Source organism: Scyliorhinus canicula, chromosome 9 (genome assembly GCF_902713615.1).
Source record: "Scyliorhinus canicula chromosome 9, sScyCan1.1, whole genome shotgun sequence".
NCBI lineage: Eukaryota > Metazoa > Chordata > Chondrichthyes > Carcharhiniformes > Scyliorhinidae > Scyliorhinus > Scyliorhinus canicula.
This window is the reverse complement of record NC_052154.1, coordinates 56,316,651-56,332,591: the sequence shown is the minus strand read 5'-3', so window position 1 is coordinate 56,332,591 and position 15,941 is coordinate 56,316,651. Positions and strand designations below refer to the sequence as shown.

The following is a 15,941-nucleotide window of genomic DNA, read 5'->3' as shown; positions in this document are numbered from 1 at the left end:
GCAGTCCACTCACTCCCACCCCTTCCATGACAGCACATTGTCAGGCGGCCAATTAGTATTGTGAAGTTGGGGGCTCTGCACCCAATCAAGTGCTTGGGGCAAGATGTCTGGTGGTAGCGAGGTTAGTCTGTGAACTAGAAGTTGGTTACAGCCACCAGTTTAAAGGTCCTCTTCTCATTCTCTGCTTAATTGTTAGGTCAGCATAAAGAAACCGAACAATAAAGTCTACTAACAGTCAAACAGCCATCCTTGGAACAAAATTTGGGGCTCTTCCAGGATTTCAAAATGTGGAAAAAGGGTCATTGGATGCTGGATACTGATTAGTAAGAAATCACTGGGTTATTTTGAAACATGGAAAGCAAGTTACTGGATACTGAATAGTAAAACTTGTTCTGGGATTTGTGGTTAAATGATGGGATCTATGAATTCTTAAAAATGAGTAAGTGGGGCACTGCGGTCCTGGACAAAGCAATTGGAGTTACTGTCTGCATGGATTTCACCCCCACAACCCAGAGATGTACAGGTTAGTTGGAGTTGGGGACCAAGGGCAATGTATCCAAGTTTGCAGATGACACTAAGATGAGTGGTAAAGCGAAAAGTGCAGAGAATACTGGAAGTCTGCAAAGGAATTTGGATAGGTTAAGTGAATGGGCTAGGTTCTGGCAGATGGAATACAATGTTGACAAATGTGAGGTTATCCATTTTGGTAGGAATAACAGCAAACGGGATTATTATTTAAATGATAAAATATTAAAGCATGCTGCTGTGCAGAGAGACCTGGGTGTGCTAGTGCATGAGTCACAGAAAGTTGGTTTACAGGTGCAACAGGTGATTAAGAAGGCAAATGGAATGTTGTCCTTCATAGCTAGAGGGATGGACTTTAAGACTAGGGAGGGTATGCTGCAATTGTATAAGGTGTTAGTGAGGCCACACCTGGAGTATTGTGTTCAGTTTTGGTCTCCTTACTTGAGAAAGGACGTACTGGCACTAGAGGGTGTGCAGAGGAGGTTCACTAGGTTAATCCCAGAGCTGAAGGGGTTGGATTACAAGGAGAGGTTGAGTAGACTGGGACTGTACTCGTTGGAATTTAGATGGATGTGGGGGGATCTTATAGAAACATATAAAATTATGAAGGGAATACATAGGATAGGTGCGGGCAGGTTGTTTCCACTGGCAGGTGAAAGCAGAACTAGGGGGCATAGCCTCAAAATAAGGGGAAGTAGATTTCGGACTGAGTTTTGGAGGAACTTCTTCACCCAAAGGGTTGTGAATCTATGGAATTCCTTGCCCAGTGAAGCAGTTCAGGCTCCTTCATTAAATGTTTTTAAGGTAAAGATAGATAGTGTTTTGAAGAATAAAGGGATTAAGGGTTATGGTGTTCGGGCCGGAAAGTGGAGCTGAGTCCACAAAAGATCAGCCATGATCTCATTGAATGGTGGACCATGCTCGAGGGGCCAGATGGCCTACTCCTGCTCCTAGTTCTTATGTTCTTATGTTAGGTGGATTGTCCATGCTAAAATTGCCCCTTAATTAGAAAAAAAATAATTGGGTGCTCTGTATTTTTTTTAAAATCGAAAATGGCACTGGAAATTGCTAATATTTTCCTAAAAATGGAGGATTTAATTCTGACTGGTTTACAGAAAGTAACCAAGAGTCAGTTAACTGAATTGGCAGATAAATCGGAAGTAGAATGACCTGCAGGGGTAAGGAAAACTGACACTGTTGAAAGTACAGCAAAACATTTAAAAGTTCAAGGGTGGGGGCCGTACGGTGGCGCAAGTGGTTCGCACTGCTGCCTCATGGCGCCGAGGTCCCAGGTTCGCTCCCGGCTCTGGGTCACTGTCCGTGTGGAGTTTGCACATTTTCCCCGTGTTTGTCGGTTTCACCCCCACAACCCAAAAGACGTGCAGGTTAGGTGGATTGGCCACACTAAATTGCCCCTTAATTGGAAAAAATGAATTGGATATTCTAAATTTATTTTAAAAGAAGCTCAAGGGTTTTCTGATAGACCATGTTCTCCGAAAGGTGAGGCAATTGAAAAGGCAAAACTTCAATTCCTGATGAAACAATTAAAAATGCAGGAAAAGGAAAAAGAAGGAGAAACGGAAATGAGAAATCTTGAAGAGCAAATGGAAAAATTAGCAAGGGGAAAAAAGAGAAAAGGAGAGAGATAATTTAAACTTAAAATGCTTGCGGCTAAAAAAAGAGTAATGAGAGCGGGTTAAGGAAGAACATAGTACTCTACAACAACCTAATGTTTACATTTATGTAAGCTCTTCCAAAACTTGAGGGAAAGATTGTGGAAGCATTCTTTGTTTCTTTTGACAAGGTAGCTAAAAAGATCAAATAGCCAAAAATAATTTGGACGTTATTTTTACAAAGTAGACTGAGAGGTAGAGTTAGTGAGGTGTGTACATCTTTGTCGGAAGAGGTATTTGTCGATTGTGATGACGTAAAGAAAGCTATCCTTAGTGCATATGAGTTGGTTCCTGAAGCATATTGGCAAAAATTTCAGAATGCAAGAAAATAGCGTGGACAAACTTCTATTGAATTCGAGAGGGTGAAGCAAAATAATTTTGATCATTGGATAGCGGCATTAAAGATAGAGAGAACATATGAAGCCCTTAGTGAGGTGATTCATTCAGACAAATTTAAACATTCACGGAGTGGCATGTGGGGCAGTTGTTAGCACCGGGACTGCGGGGCTGAGGACCCGGGTTCGAATCCCGGCCCTGGGTCACTGTCCATGTGGAGTTTGCACATTCTCCCCATGTCTAAATTGCCCCTTAATTGGAAAAAAAATAATTGGGTACTCTAAATTTATTTTTTAAATAAATAAATGTAAACATTCACGTCCTTTGATTATTAGGGTGCATGTTGAGGAACAAGACGTTAAAAGTGCTAGGAGGGCAGCAGAGCTAGCTGATGATTAAGAACTGATCCATGGAACCAATTATTTTCTTTCCATCATCTTGTGAAACCAGAGAAGGATAGGAAATGGAAAGGGGTAAAGAAAACAAATAGTCAAGCAAGAGTTTGAATAGTTGGGAATGGTCAGGAAATGTCACCTTAGATCAAAAAGGAAGGTGCCGAGGGTGAAGTGACAGTCAGAGACCTAAGTGTTTCCATTGTAACAAAGTGGGACATATTGAGACAGATTGTTGGAAATTAAATGGAAGTCCAGTTGCCGTAGAAGGAAAGGAAAAACAAGAAAATGAAATTGCTTTTAAAACTGCCGTTGGGGTACAGGTGAAACATGCTCCTTCAAAATCAGTAAGAAAGGAGGATAGGTCTCAAGATAGTTGAGAGAATTATTTGAGTACCAGTGAAGGAAGTCAAGCTATTGGAGGTTCTGGGTGTTTTGTTTCAAAGGGAGAAGTTTTCCCTTACTCCTCTAACAAAATATGTGAACAAATTAAAATATTGAGAGTTACAGTAGAAGATCAATCATTGATGGTTGCTGATGATACAATTTGTTTTCCAGGTGTTTTCCTGAATTAAAAAGTATTAATAAGGGATATTAATGGAAGGGGTGAACCTGTTTTTCCTTGCTGTTAACCTAATTGTAGTCACCCAAGTCCCAGATGACCATAGGCTGCTTTCCCCTTTGAGGGGGAAAACTGACTGGTGGTAATGTAACCTGAGGATCACCACACTTGAGTGGCAAGGGTGAGAAGGCGAGGCCTTCATGAATAAACTCACCCGGTATGGAAATTGAATCCGCGCTGTTGGCCTCGCTGCGCATCACAAACCAGCTATCCAGCCAACTGAGCTAAGCCGACTAAAGCTAATTAGCGGTCCTGTGACTCTGTTCCTCCATGTTGTCTAAACTAAAAGTAAAAGTTACATGTCTTTTGATCGTAACAACTGTCTCATACCTCGTGTAACGCTCAACAGTTTTCCCATGTGACGAGCGGGAAAGTGACTGGACGATGAATAGTAGTCATATGGCTTTTTAACAAGCTCAGTTGCTTTTTAAACGGGCATACGGGCTTCCAATTTTGGCACCTACTTGCCTTACCTTGCATATTATTGCAGATAGGTAGGATGATGTATTGCCAATTAACGTCATCACATTATATTTTACAGCCTGATTTACGTCTGTAAGATTCAGTACATAAGAGTATACTGGGTGAATGGGCATCACAAAAATGGGTGGAAAGGTTTCTGTAAAGGCAGAGATAGCCGTCATGGTCCATTTTGGAACAAATTACATTTGAAGTCTTGCAGAGTGAGTTAGTTACTGGATCAAAAAATTGAAATGGGACCTCAGAGAGTTTCTATCCTAGAGGCAGCAAGAACTGGGGGGTGGGGGTAGAGGCAGCAGGAACTGGAGGGGGGGGGCATTGTTTAAGTGAGACTAGTGAACTTTGAAAAGCTCTAGTGTGTCCTGGCTTATGCTAACAAAAAGTTGGAATTTTGTGTTGCTTGCCGCTACATTTCTCGCAGAAACCTCAAGTAAGCACTTAAATGGGAAGGAAATGTTACTGCGAGGAGGCAATTAGAAAGAAAGGCAATGGGGAAGGACAAGAAATAGCAAACTATGGTTTTAATGTAGATTCTGGATAGGATTGCTGTGCCTCTTAGTTCCATGCTCAGCTACGTTTTTAAAAATCTATCCCTTTTGGTGATGACCTCGAGCTCTCCATTTATTCCATACCATATGGAGACTGTTTTTTTCTGAAGTCAGTTTGCCGGCTCCAACTGCACCCAGAGGATCCAGTTTTGCGCAGGAAGCCTCAGTCAGGCATTAGACGTCCCCCACCTATTTTTGTGCCTGTTGCAAAATAGTGGCTGGCATACTTCCAGCATTTAATGAATCTCCTTTGCTACCTGCCATAGTAATGATCGAGGAACCTGTTTAGCACCTGAAAAACCAATACAGTCCCATTGAATTTCTAGCCTTAATTTTCAAATGGCTTCATGTGTCACATACTAGGCAATTTAGGAGAGGGAAGGTTGACACCTTGCTGTGGCATTGGAGCAGGAGGTAAGCATCCCACTTCTTGGGGGGATGGAACAAGAGAAGTTAATAGATCACTGGTGAATGATTTAAATGTGTATTGCTGCAGGTGGGGAAAATATACTTTAACACTGGAGATAATAGTCAAGATTGATAAAGTTATTGGGGCAGAAATAGAAGACCCAACTAAAATATTATCAGAGCAGAAAGAGAGTAAGGAGGCTAGAAGATAGTGATTAATAAAAACATATTTGTAGAATGGGAAAGGTATATCAGAAAGTGGAAAAATGAAACAGGGAAATGAAATGAGGATCAATAATGCAAAATATCGTAATCCAGATTGAGTGGTTTGTATAAAAGTAAATTACTGCAGATGCTGGAATCTGAAACAAAAGAAAAAATGCTGGTAAATCTCAGCAGGTCTGGCAAAGCTGGGACAAAGAGTCACTGGACTCGAAACGTTAGCTCTTTTCTCTCCCTCCAGATGCTGCCAGACCTTCTGAGATTTTCCAGCATTTTCTCTTTGGACTTGAGTGGTCTGTATGTGCATTCATGATTCTACTGGAGTGGAGCGTCATAATATCAGGAGGAGAATTTCATGAAAAGGTTTGCCCTCGGTGGTCTGTATTAGATACATCAAAAATAGGAGCAGGTGTAGGCCATTTGGCTCCCTGAAGCCTGCTCCTTTATTCAATATGATCATGGTTGACCCTCTGTCTCCACACCATGCCCCTGTGCTCTCCCATACCTGTTGACGCTTTTGATGCCAAGAAGTCTATCTATTTCCTCCTTAAATATATTAAGTGACTTGGCCTCCACAATGTGTTGTAGAGAATTCCGCAGATTCACCACCCTCTTGAGTGAAGACATTTCTCCTCGTCTTAATCCTAAATAGCCTACCCATATCCTGAGACTGTGACCCCCTTGTCTGAGACCCTGCAGCCATGGGAAACAGCATCCCAGTATCCAGTCTATGCAGCTCTCAGAATTTATTACGTTTCAATGCAATTCCTTCTCACTCATCATGATCCCAGCGAATACAGGCCTAGTCGATCCAATCTCTCTTCGTATGACAATCCTGCCACCCCAGGAATCAGTTTGGTGAATCTTTGCTGCACTTCCTCTATGGCAAGGACTTTCTTTAACAGAAGACCAGAATTGCACACGGTACGCCAGGTGCGGTCTCACCAATTCCCTGTGTGGCTGCAATAAGACATCCTTGCTCCTGTACTCAAATCATCTTGCAGTGAAGGCCAGACTCAGGGCTTTTCACAGTAACTTCATACTTGTGACAGTTTGCTGTAACTGCATGCTTGCTTTCAGTGATTGGTGTACAAGGTCTCTTCGTACATCAAAATTTCCCAATCTATCACCATTTAAATAATACTCTGCCATTCTGATTTTCCTACCAAAGTGGAGAACTTCATATTTATCCACATTGACTTCATCTGTCATGTATTTGCCCACTTAAAGTGTCTAAGTTGTCTTCAAGCCTCTTTACGTCCTCTTCAGCACCTGCATTCCCATCTAGTTTTGTGTCATCTGTAAACTTAGATTTGGTTCCCTCATCCAAATCTTTGATGTATATCAATACCTGGGGCCTAAGCACTGGTCCCTGCGATACCCCATTTGTCACCGCCTTCCACTCCAGAAAAGCCATTTTCCCTATTCCCTGTTTCCGTCTGCAACCCAATTCTCAATCCATATCAATATATTACCCAAATTCCATGTGTATTATTTTGCACACTAATCTCTTACGTGAGGCTTTATCAAAAGCTTTCTCAAAATCCAAGTACAGCACATCCACTGGTTCTCCCTTATCTATTCTGCTACTTATGTCCTCAAAAATCTCCAGTAGGTTTGTTAAACATGATTTCCCTTTCATAAATCCATGTTTACTTTGTCTCATCCCATTGATAGTTTCTAAGCGTTCTGTTATCACATCCTTTATAATAGACTCCAGCATTTTCCCAGAGTATTGCTCTGGGGGACACAGGTTCAACCCTGCCACGGCATTGGCCACACTAAATTTGAATTCAATACAAATCTGGAAATGGAAGTCAAATGATGGCCATGAAAACATTGTCAATTATCCTAAAAACCCATCTGGTTCACTAATATCCTTTAGGGAATGAAATCTGCCATCCCTACCTGGTCTGGCCTACACGTGACTCCAGATTCACAGCAGTGTGGTTGACTCTTAACTGTCCCCTTATGGGGAATTAGGGATGGGCAATAAATGTGGATAGCCTGCGACACCCACATCCCATGAATGAATTGAAAACAAAAATCTCTAATTTTTCCCTCTTGGTCAATCTCTTTGGGCTGGATTCTTCCACCCTGTCCGCCGCAAGATCGCCACGGGCAAGACGTAGACAAATGAGAAGTCCATTGACCTCAGCCGGGATTCTCCGGTCGCCAGGTGGGCGTGGCCGGAGAATCCTGCCCTTTGTTGCATTCTAAACTGCCCCCAATCTCAGGCTTACTATTTCTTCTAGCAGCTCTATATAGTTCCTCTTTAAATCCAATACTATCCTTAATTGTTTTGTTTGCCATGATGGGGCTGCTTTTTCTGTAGTATTTTTGCACCGGAAAGAAATGAATAACTGTTGTAATGCATGCTTTCGTTCTTTAAATATTAGACATTGTCTATCCGCTGTCAAGTCTTTTAATGAAGTTACCCAATCAATTCTAGAAACGTTACTGCTCATACCTTTGCTTTTTTCCTTTGTTTATATTTTGGAACTTAGTTTTGAATTAAACTATTGAACTTTCCATCCTAATGAAAAATTTGATGATGTTATGGTCACTCGGGTGGCATGGTGGCCCAGTGGTTAACGGCGCCAAGGACCTGGGTTCAATCCCAGCCCCGGGTCACTGTCCGTGTTGAGTTTGCACATTCTACCCGTATCTGCGTCATTACCGTACCACTGTTTGTGGAACTTGCCGAGTGCAAATGAGTCATACAGGTTTTACAGCACGGAAAGAGGTTCTTTGGCCCATCGCGTCCATCACAAACCTATCTACTCTATCCATTTTCCAGCATTTGGCCCATAGCCTTGTATGCTATGGCATTTCAAGTGCTCATCTAAATACTTTTTTTAAATATTAAGTACCCAATTTATTTTTTTCCAATTAAGGGGCAATTTAGTATGGCCAATCCACCTACACTGCACTTCTTTGGGTTATGGGGGTGAGACCCACGCAGACATGGGAAGAATGTGCAAACTCCACACAGACAGTGATCTGGGGCCGGGATTGAACCAAGGTCCTCGGTGCTGTGCTACGGCAGTGCCAACCACTGTGCCACTGTGCCGCCCTGATAGCCTGTTCCCTGGTTGGTTCCTCGATATATTTTTCAGTTTTTGTTCCCAACTCCTTTCATTCCCTAAAGTAAAACTCATTGAGACCAATCCCGAAACGGCACCACTACAGATAGGAAATTACAAGACGCTTATGTTACCTGGTGACTTACCACAAAGCAACACAGCCACACCATATGTTGTGCCACCACCTTAGCACAATGCTGCATTGCTGATTTTAATTTTTGTGTCAAAGGAAAACTGAAGATACTTTTGAGATATTTAGTTTTTTGTCAAAATTAAATCATTACAAATACAATGTTCTGTGTACAGAGGCAGTGACTTAGCTTGGAAACCTTACAACACCAGTTTAAAACACAAAAAGTGAACCATTGCTTCCACTGTTAATTCAACTTTATTTTTCAGTAGGTTGCTGGATAAATACTACGCCTATTAACTGGATCATTTTTTGCATTTTTCCCTATGTTATTCTATTAATTGGAGTAACATACAAGGAATCACCAATGCAAAACCAACCATCGAAGTCCAAGACAACTATGAAAAAATACAAACTACCATGGGAGTCTCTCAATTAGACCACACCTATGTGAATTTTTAAATATTGAAATTGAGTGTTACTAGTAAATCAGCTGCTCTATTATAAGTATGTGACTCCATGTCTATTTCTAATCACAGAATCATCTAGTGCACAGAACACTAGAGCTCGTCAAGCAGTGTCTCGCATCTGCCGTGAAGAGCTAGAAGATCGCTTTCTTCGGCTACATGATGAAAATCTTTTACTCAAACAGCATGCACGAAAACAAGAGGATAAAATTAAAAGGTTGAAAGTCGTGTTAATTTCATTCATTGTTGATCAAAATGCTCTTTTCCCTCCCATTAGCTCTGTAACAAATGCTAAATATTTGCTTTTCAGAAAAAAATGGGAGGGAAATATTATATGACAGTTGAAGTTGCAAGAGTAAAGCTTTTAAATGATAATTATGTTCAGTTTTTTGAATTTCTTGAAAATGTAACACATTAGACAATAGTTTTTGAAGATCCAAACAGCAAGATAGATATTTTTTATTTTTATAATGAAAGATTGGCCTTGATTACAAGGTGAGTGGAATGGAAAAGTAGGCAAACCTTGCTACAGCTGTGCATAGGATTTGTGAATCCACACTGAGAGTTTGGTCTCCTTAAGATGGTCATAACTGCATTGAACGCAGTTCAAAGACTGTGGGCGCGATTCTCCGCTGCCCACGACGGGTCGGAGAATAGCGGGAGGGCCTTCCCGACATTTTTCCCGACCTCCCGCTATTCTCCCCCCCACGGCCGCCCCACGACACGAATCGCTGCTCGCTGCTTTTTACGGCGAACGGCGATTCTCCCCAGGCCAATGGGCCGAGTTCCCAGGCCTTTACGGCCGTTTTCACGAACGCAAACACACCTGCTCTCACCGTTCGTGAAAACGGCCGCAAAGTGCTGTCCCGGACAACCATGGCACCGATTGGCACGGCCGTGCCAAGGGTGGCATGGGCCTGCGATCGGTGGGCACCGATCGTGGGCAGCGGGTCCGATACCCGCGCACTCTTTGTTCCTCCGCCGCGCCGCAGGTTCAGTCCGCGGGGCGGCTGAGGGGCATGACGGCCCGCGCATGCGTGGGTTTGACGCATATGCGTGATGACGTCTACTGCGCATGCGCAGGTTGGAGCCGTCCAACCCGCGCATGCGCGGCTGACGTCATCGTGCGCGTCAGCCGTCGTGACTCTTGGCGCGCGGGCTTAGCGACGGTCGCTAAGCCCGCGATGCCGTGCTTCACGGGGCCGCGCTGCTAGCCCCGCCCGGGGGGGAGAATCGGGTCCCGGGAGGGGGCGCGGAGGCTGCCGTGAAACATGGCCAGTTTCACGGCAGCCTTTACGACTCGCCGCATTTGCGGAGAATCGTGTCCATGTTTACTGGGTTGGTCCCTAGGATGAAATAAGAATTGTTGAACTGGTTGGGCTTGTACGCATTGGAGTTTAGATGAATGAGATGTGATATTATTGAAAGATATAAGATGCAAAGGGTCTTGACAGGGTAGATGTTGACAGGATTTTTCCTCTTGTGGGCAAATCTAGAACTGGGGACACAGTTTCAAACCAAGGGGTTTCCATTTAAGATTGAGATAAGGAATCTCTTCCCTGATGGTCTTGAATCTTTGGAATTTGCTACCCTAGAGCAGTGGATTCCAATCTTTTATATGCCATGGCGCACCTCTATACTAAATTTGAGACACAACACCAATTTTGTCAGCCTTCTTCCCCTCCTGGGAACTTCATTTTTAACTTCTCTCAGCCCTCGTGCTTTTTTTTTAACCTCTCCCTGCCTCTCTCGCTTCGCCCATGGTTTTTGCACCCTTTTGAGTTTTCGCTTTTTGTGCAGGCACAACGAGGCCTTTGTCTTCAGCTCCACGTCATGTTGGTCATGTGCGTATGGCTGACCAATATAAAAAATCCAAACCATGCATGTGCGACTCTTTCCCAGCCGGCGCATGCGCGGGGGGCCCCAAGGTTCGTTGGCTGAGTTGACAGATTTTTGATCTACAAGGGAGTCAAGAGTTATGGGATGCAGACACAAAGGAGGCCATAATCAGATCAGCCAGCATCATCTTGTCTGGTGGAGCTGGCTCAAGGGGCCAAATGGCCTTTTCTGCCCCTATTTTCTATCTTCTTGGGTTCACATTAAGAGAGGCAGAGATCTTAATGTGTCCTAAGTTAAAAGATTGGACTCATTGTTGCTCGTTACGCTTTTCCTTAATTGCTCTGTTTTAATAACCTTTGCTCTAGAGTCGCCAGGTATCTTTCTGATACCACGAGGTTCAAAGCCAAGTACTGATCAATAACTCAATACACCAGTTAGTAAGTTTGAAATCAATACACATTTATTATACACACAGTCAATCACTACTCATGCATAAACTCTACTGGCTAAACTATCACTACTAAAAGCCTATACTTAGCTTCGAATGGCCCACCAGGTTAGAGGGACAATGGCCTTTGTCCGGTTCTGATTCTGCTGGCTTCGAGCTGGTACGGGATAGTAGCTAGGAGCGTCTATCTCGTAGCGTGCGTTGATCTGAGACTTACTTGGTTGATGCAGCTGCTAGGCAGGTCTCTCCCCGTTGAGAGCCAAGGCCAAGAAGCTGTTAGGCAGGTCTCTTCGCGTTGAGAGCCAAGAGCCAAGAAGAACGAACTGAACTTGGGGACGCTATCTTATAGGCCCCAGGGGTTTTGCGCCCTTTTGGGCGGACCCCGGACTTGGTCCCAATTAATTGGACCATGCCTCAATCTTTCTCATCGATTTTCTCCAATACTGGAGTTGTTCCCTGATCATTGGGCGGGCCCTAGGTGTTTGTTGGCCTGCCTTTGTTCTAGCTCCCACTGGTGCCGGGGAGTCTGTCTTGGTCCCGATTGTTTCAATGTCTCTTTTTGTCCTTGGACATTGTTCATTAATATGTTAATGGCTATTGGTTTCGGTTCTGTCTGGGTTCTGCAAATCTTAATACACAGGAAACCTTGCACCTGCTTGTGCTCTCTGTAGTTGTCCAATTTTCCCTCCACTCCTTATGAGTGTCCATTTTGAAATCGGGACGTGGCCTCCCCAGGTGGCTACATCATGTACCAAATAAAATCAAATTATTTGAATTTGGAAGAAAACTAATTATTACATCATTGCTACTTCTATTATTAAAGAAATGTTAACCTCTAATAGGGTATAAAGAGTCTCTCATTTGAACCATTTAAAAAATATTTTCATGGGATGTGGGCATCACTGGCTAGGACACCATTTATTACACATCCCTCAATGCCATTCAGACCACCACCTTGAACAACTGCTGTGAAGTGTAGGTATCCCCGGAGTGCAGTTCGGAAGGGAGTTCAAGGATTTCAACCCAGTGACAGTAAAGAAGAGGCCATATAGATCCAAGTCAGGGTGACGTGAAAGGAAACTTACAGGTGATAGTGTTCCCATGTGTCAGCTGTACTTGTCGTTCTAGGTGATAGAAGTTGGGTATTTGGAAGGTGATTACAACAAAGTGATTAGATTATGACCTTTTACTCTGACAATTTGGAAGTGTTAATCAGTAACACATGTGAGACCGAGCAAAGTATTGAAAGAAGTTGAGTGGAAATATAGTGCCTTTTCTAAACTAATTACCCCTCTCTGTTTTGCATATAGTAATCAGCATATTTAAGATTTTCTGAGAGGTGTGTTGGTGTGTGCGTGTGTTGGTGTGTGTGTGTGTGAGAGAGAGAGTGGCCAACACTTAATTATTTAGACAGAGACACAGAAAGATACGTCCTCAAGAGCTTATCAGAAATAGTCACATTCAATGTTAATGGAGATTCCTGAGAAAATAACAAAATCTGTGCTGTTAGTCATGGGACTCCTCTACCCAATCCCCCCCTCCCCCCAAACGCGCACACACACTCACACACACACACACACACAGTCCTGCCAAATCCAAGGTTCACAATGCACGGTTGTTCAGTATTGAAGGGTCCAATTGTCCCAAAATTCAACACTTCTGCTGCAGTACTGTTAAACTCTAGAGTGCCCCTTCCAGTTCCCAAAGACCCTTCACAGGCACTACTAAAGTCCTGAGCCACCATGTTGTACTTCCAATTTTCCAGTGCAATGCTGAAATGCAGGACATACCCACAAGTACAGCTAAATTCCATTCTCTCTCCACAGTATTGCTAACCACTGTGGGACATCATTCACTTGGGGGCTCCCACAATCTCCTCCAACCATATTGGAAAAAGGAGCAGTGGAAATATTAGAGAAACAATATATAAGCAGCAGCTATGCTATTTCTCTTGGGTTTCCACCAGTTCTTTGCTGAAGGAATGACTGGAGGTTATGGGAAAATCCACACACAAATTAACTTGCAAGTATCTGTCTCCAAGGAGTGCATATTGCATACTTTGACCAATTGAGTGAATGATTCAACAATGGAAGGAAATTTGTATCGCCATAACACACAGAGGGCGATGGGAATTTTCTCTGAATTGTATGAGCAGCCGTCCAAAGAGCTTCTGTCCAATCAGACCACTGCTAAGGCAGGTAGGCAAAAAATATCTTTAAAACATATAAAGAGCCAAGTGCTGGAGGGAAACTCCAATGGCGAAATCGGGGGCTACCTTCCCTCCTCACATAGCACGGGATTGCCCCACTTTTTGCGAAATGTCAATGGCACCATAAAATGGCCCCTAAATTAGCTTATATTTATGCAAATTGGCTGTCCGCCTCCTTGGACCAGGCAGCCTGTCCACTTCTGGCCTCGCCATCATTAAATGCCCTGACAGCGGGACAAGGACCAGGAGCCAATTGAACACACATTCTACCCGCCTCTGAGGAGTTGGTAAAATTCAGAACCTTCTTGCTGTATGTAGTCAGCTTAAAAAATGGGAGGGAATGAAAATGAAATATATAGATAAAGAAATAAATATACAATGAAGGTCACAAATTTGCAGTTTCTCTAATATTGTGAATGAATTGTTTTGCTTAATCTGTTAATCAGAAAAATATCCCCAAAAAATTCCAAAAATGATGTTAAAAGATATTGGCGCATAACTTCCCAGTACCCCAATGATGTGCTGGGGAAGCCCTCTCGGAAGTTCCCATGTAAGGGTTTACCCAGCAATGCTCTGGGCTGGGAACCATCTGACACAAGTGATTTCAAACACTAACTTCGGATGGTTCTACCAATTTTACCCTGATAGTTATTCTCAAAGAGTTATAAGGAAAAAATTCACTTCTAACTCCAGAGTATCTGTGTAGACCCAGCCTTGTACGGAACACCCCTCACACACACAGCCCTCCAACCCCTCCTCTGTCCAGTAAACAGGGGGTATTTCTTACCTCTCTGCACCCTAGTTACTCCACACCAATGCAGCCGGAGCCGCTTCGCTGCTCCTGTCTCACCCTGCTACGTGAGGACTGTTTGGTGAGACCGGGGCTTTGGAATCCCAGCGTGGGTAAGTCCGTCGAGAGTAGCAATCTGATGGAAGTTGCCGTTTTGTGGAAGTTACGGGCGATCATTCAATGAAATCACTGCCTGATATTATTTTATACGTGCTATAAGCATCATAATCCTCCTGAGGACAATCAACAATATCACAGGAGATGTAATAGCTACAAAGGAAATTCATGCTCAATGTCAATCAATAACATTACATTAATAATAATAATCTTTATTAGTGTCACAAGTAGGCTAACACGGCAATGAGATTATTGAGGCCACATTCCGGCACCTGTTCGGGTACACTGAGGGAGAATTTAGAATGTCCAATTCACCTAACAAGCACGTCTTTCGGGATTTGTGGGAGAAAACCAGAGCGCTCGGAGGAAACCCACGCAGACACGGAGAATGTGCAGACTCTACACAGACAGTGACCCAAGCCGCGTATAACACCTAGGTCCCTGATGCTGTGAAGCAACAGTGCTGACCACTGTGCTACCGTGCCGCCCATTAAGAAAGCTGCTGTATCCTTAGTTAACCTCTTTGCAGATAATAACATGTTTTGCTGGGTTTATTAGCTGTGAACAATGTTGGATGTCCAAGGAGTTAAACACTAGTAAAAATTCCAATAAATTTTCTCTTATCCTGTGAACTGAAATTTCCATTACCCAAGCATTTATCTTGAAGTTCCTTACATCTACAAGCTTCCTGACTATCCTTACAAAAAACATCTTTCAACAAAGAGGAAGTGTTTAATTATTGTTGTTTCAAACTTAGTTGATGTTTGGAGGTAATTCAACATATGTTTTCCTTCTATCGTCTGATGTTTATAAATATATTTGGTTTCACTGTTTCCCACTTAAATCCGGCACTTGACATACACCACATCATAGCAAATCACCCACCTTAAACAAATAAACGGATACATTGTTTTATGCATGTGACAAACCCAGTGCAAAATGCAGGGCTTGTTATTAACCAGGCACAAAATCTTGGTGTTGGAGATGTTCAACCAATTTTGTAGGGTCTGCAACTTGTCCTATTCATCAAAGCCACCTTTCCTTTCTTTGTGTGCCAAGTGTTTTCCATTCACTGATATGCATGTTTTCTGTTACTCTATATTATTACATCACCCTCATGTGCCCTTTGATAGACTTTTGTTCCCAGTTAGTATTTCACATCAAAACTGGATGGAATCAAAGGTACAGTTGATCAAATGCCAACAGTAAATTCTGAGAGTATTTTGAAAAAAGATGAAAACCATGATGGCCTGTCTTGAATTTAAAATCAAACTGTGTCTGAAAGTCATTATTTGTTCAAATCTACTCTTTCAATTGTTTCATTTAAGGTTGCAAAGCAAAGCTAAAGATAGGAACTTATAATTAATAATGTGTTCCATATTACTTGGGTTTTATTAAGGACCACCTAAACTTTGTGGCATCGGATGCTTGTGAGGTTTTAAAGTCCAAAATTCTTGACACTGTATGTGGCACATTAAAGGGGGCAAACACAATGTTAAGGTATGAGATTCAAACCTTGCATTCCTCAACACCCACTCCTTGGAACTATTCTTAGCAACTTATGGTGTGCTCCATATATAACTTCCTTTGATTTGTTATTCATCAAGCATATGGAGTAAGTATGTGTTGCCTGTGCTGCGAGCTAGAAT

The 15,941-nt window shown here is 42.8% G+C and overlaps 1 protein-coding gene across 6 annotated transcripts in view; it reads left to right on the top strand.

The window, feature by feature from the left end:
• The window catches only part of rpgrip1l (RPGRIP1 like), a 303,409-nt gene that overhangs the window by 21,347 nt on the left and 266,121 nt on the right, over positions 1-15,941 (top strand). For all 6 annotated transcript variants that reach the window (XR_005461803.1, XR_005461804.1, XM_038806727.1 and 3 more), the window contains exon 3: positions 8,962-9,106. Coding sequence is in view for 4 of the 6 variants with exons in the window: in XM_038806727.1 (XP_038662655.1) it covers positions 8,962-9,106 (145 nt within the window). In the remaining 2 variants the exon portion in view is untranslated. The remainder of the gene's footprint in view (positions 1-8,961; positions 9,107-15,941) is intronic.